Source organism: Numida meleagris, chromosome 5 (assembly GCF_002078875.1).
Source record: "Numida meleagris isolate 19003 breed g44 Domestic line chromosome 5, NumMel1.0, whole genome shotgun sequence".
In the NCBI taxonomy this organism is placed as follows: Eukaryota; Metazoa; Chordata; class Aves; order Galliformes; family Numididae; genus Numida; species Numida meleagris.
The window spans coordinates 70,020,905-70,024,482 of record NC_034413.1 but is presented as its reverse complement, the minus strand read 5'-3'; the positions used below and the strand labels follow the sequence as shown (position 1 = coordinate 70,024,482).

At 46.5% G+C, this 3,578-nt stretch overlaps 1 protein-coding gene across 1 annotated transcript in view; it reads left to right on the top strand.

Annotated features, from left to right (window-relative positions):
* NEB (nebulin) overlaps positions 1 to 3,578 on the top strand; it is a 124,662-nt gene that overhangs the window by 37,955 nt on the left and 83,129 nt on the right. The window contains 2 exon segments of the mRNA XM_021399955.1: positions 6 to 102; positions 1,869 to 1,958. Coding sequence (XP_021255630.1) covers positions 6 to 102; positions 1,869 to 1,958 — 187 coding nt within the window.

Below are 3,578 nucleotides of genomic sequence, written 5' to 3'. Positions count from 1 at the left end.
TACAGGCTGGCAATGGAAGAAGATAAGAAGAAGGGCTATGACCTACGTGCAGATGCCATTCCCATCAAGTCTGCTAAAGCTTCCAGGGATATTGCAAGTGATGTAAGTACCCAGGAGCCTTGGTGGCACACCATCTTGGGCAGTTTCTCAGTGCTCACGTATGAGGAGTTGTGATTGAAAATGCGGATGAGTGGAGTCACTAGAGCTCTGACCTCTCACTACTTCTCAGTTGGCCTGTAAGGATGTTGGTTCTGGATGTTCTTTCTGTAGCAGTTTGTGTCTGTTGTGTGTGTGCAGTGTAATGCTGCATAGAGAACTTGACAGCTGGAGCTTGATGAAGCTCCTAATGAAAAGCAACGTCCCTTTGTGGCTTGTTGCTCCTTCTGCTCGTGCAGTGGAGTTGAGATGGTGTCAGTAGTGCAATTCTGCCCTCTGCTGATGTCTGCAGCTGCACAGCTGAGCTTTGGAAAAGAAAACCCAGAGGAGGTTCTGTGATATGACAGAAGCATTTATTGTCTTTCTTTGGGCTATATCAGGTCCAATCACTATTGAGCCATCACTAATCTTCCAGTGTTGGTGGTGCAGTTTATTATTTCTTGGCTGTGCTTACAGCATAGCAATTATATTTTGTCTTTGGACTGTTTCAATAGTGGTGTTACCCTTGTGATATTCTTCTCTATTTCACCATTCTGAAACCCTACCTAAAGTACTGTGTTCAGCTCTTGTGCTCCCAGCAGAAAAAATAAGTGTACTTTATAACGTGGATCCAGAGAAGCACCACAAAAGTTATCAGAGGGCTAGAGCACTTTGCTTACAAAGAAATGCTGAGCTAGATGAGGATGTTCAGCCTGGAGAAAAGAAGGCTTTAGGGCAACTTTATTGCGGCCTTTCAGTTTTTAGAGCGGGTTTATAGGAAATGTTGAGAGCCTTTTTTTTACAAGGTTTTATTGTGATAAGGCAAGGGCTAGTGGTTTGAAACTGAAAGAGGCTAGATTAGATTGTATACAGTGAAGAATTCCATCCTTATAATACTAGTGAGACTCACTGGAATAGGTTGCCCAATTACGTGGATACCCCATTTGTGAAATTGTTTCAGTGTCAAGATAGAGTTTGAGGCCACCTGGTCTAGTGAAAGATGTTTCTGCCCATGACAGGGGAATTTGTCAAAATGATCTTTGATGGTTCCGTACAACTCTAACTGATCTAGGATTCTATGACGCTTTGATTTCAGCATGTAGCCATAAAGGAGATAAATTTACTCTCTCATTCAGCATTTTGTAGTTCTGGATTGTTCCATTATTCAAGGGAGATGAATGCAGTCCTTTCTCAGGCATGCATACTGTACATTTCAAAAAGAAGACGAGGGAAAAGTGTAGTGTTGTCCATTGTCAATGCCCAGATTTTATGTTCTTGGCAGCCTACAGCTGAGGTTTCGCACCAGCTTGGAAGAATAAGATTGATCCCCAAATGCTGGAATGCCTGGTGCTGCAGCCATGGGCTGCCAGGTTGAGTGAAGTCAGGGCAGTCCATGATGAATCCCAGCTTGCCTGCTGGATCAGTCTGGATGTTATACTTTTATTTTGTTTTAATTTATTTTTTTTAAGAAAAGAACAGTGTTCTTGGCTCCTGAGCTAGCTTGGCTGGAGTTGCTGTGTGGACCTCCATGTACTCCCAGCAGTCCAATGCAGGCGTGGGGTGCGTTGGATGCATAGCCCGTTGTGGGGAGATGTAGCACTTAGAAGCCTAGTTGCCTGGTGATATTGCCAGGCTTGATTAGCAAAGTGCTTTCTGCAGGACTTGTTAGAGAATAGAGTCAAAAGGGGAAGAAAGTGCAATGTGAAATTTACTGACCTTCTTTAACCCTGCAGTACAAATATAAAGAAGGGTATCGCAAGCAGCTTGGCCATCACATTGGAGCCCGCAACATAGAGGACGATCCGAAGATGATGTGGTCGATGCACGTGGCCAANAGTGGGTCTTGTGTAGTGTGCCATTGTTGGAGAAGATGGAGATTTGGGGACCATAAAATGGGCTGCTTGTGTGAGACTGTGCTGTGGCCATCCTGGCTGTGTGAGTGTTGAACCAAGTATCCTGACCTGGGGAGGAAGATATTTGTGTGCAATCTATCATGATTTCTCACTCTTTGCTCTCTGTATTTCCTCACCCCACTCCCTCAGTTCCCCATGTTTTAGAAATGGAAAGAAGGTATAATGAAAAAGAGGTCATGAGATTAGATATTAAAATGGAGTTCTCTCACCAATTAGAATAATGTAGGGAGAAAAATGTAGTTTGTTGTCTCTTTCTATTAGGTTGGGTCAGTGAGAAAATGGAAGCAACCTTAGAATATCTTCCCTCCCACCTTCCCTCTTTTACCTTCTTCCCCCAAGCAGCGCATGGGAATGTGAAGTGGCAGTTGCAGTCAATGCATGATGCTTCATATCTACCCCTCCTCCATTGTCTTTCTGGCCCTGCTCCATGTGGGGTCCCTCCCATGGGTGTCCCTCTGTCCTGTACTGATCCTCTGTGGGCTTCCCACAGGCTGCAGCAATTCAAGCCGTGCTCCGACACAGCACTGTACCACAGGGCCCATCCTTCAGGGTCTGCTCCAGCATGGGTCTTCACAGGCATTAGCTTCACCAGGCCTCCTGCTCCACTGCAGGCTCCTCTCCATGAGCTGCAGCTCCAGTCTGGGGAGCCTGCTTCTTCAGGAGCTTTCCATGGGCTGCAGTTTCTTTCAGGCCACATCCACCTGTTGCACCACAGGCTTCTCCATGGGCTGCACATGGAGATCTGGTCCACATGGTGCCCAGGGGCTACAAGGGGATAGCCTGCTCCACCACAGACCTCACCTGGGCTGGAGGGAACTTGTGCTCCGTGCCTGGAGCATCTCCTGCCCTTTTGCTTCACTGATGCTGGTGTCTGAAGGGTTGTTTCTCTCACATTTTCTCACTCTTCTCTCCCAACAGCTGTAGTGCAGCTGTTTTCCCCTTCCTCCAGTGTGCTATCAGGGAGGTGCAACTAGTCTTATTCACTGGCTCAGTTCTGGACAGCAGTGGGTTCCTACAAGTGACAGGTAGAACTGGCTCTTATCTAGCATAGGGTAGCTTTGGAACTCTTCTCACAGAAACAAAACTGGCAGCTGCAGCCACTACCAGCATCATGCCTAACAATCCCAATACAGTTTTGTAATTTATGTTCACATAAGAGTTGTTGCATACATTGAGTCTTTTGAGGGAAGGATTGTTGCAGATGGCTAAACTTCCTTATGGCAGGGAGGGCAGGGTAATCAAACTTTCTTTTGAATGACCAAAGCTGGGCAAACACAAGCCAACTATGCAAATGGGAATGGTTTAAAGAGCATGAGGTGTTGAGGAGTAAAGCTGCTGGTGGGCCTCTGCCAGCCAGCAGTTGGTGAATGGATCTTTGCCCCATTTGCCTGCAAAGGCATTTGCTGAGAATATGCTGGCGGGCAACCTTGTTGATTGCTTGTGGTGGTGTAGGCTGCACATGTCTCTAAAACCTGGGTGTGAGGGAAGCTGCACTTAATGGGAGACCTGAACTGCTGCCAGGTTGGGTTG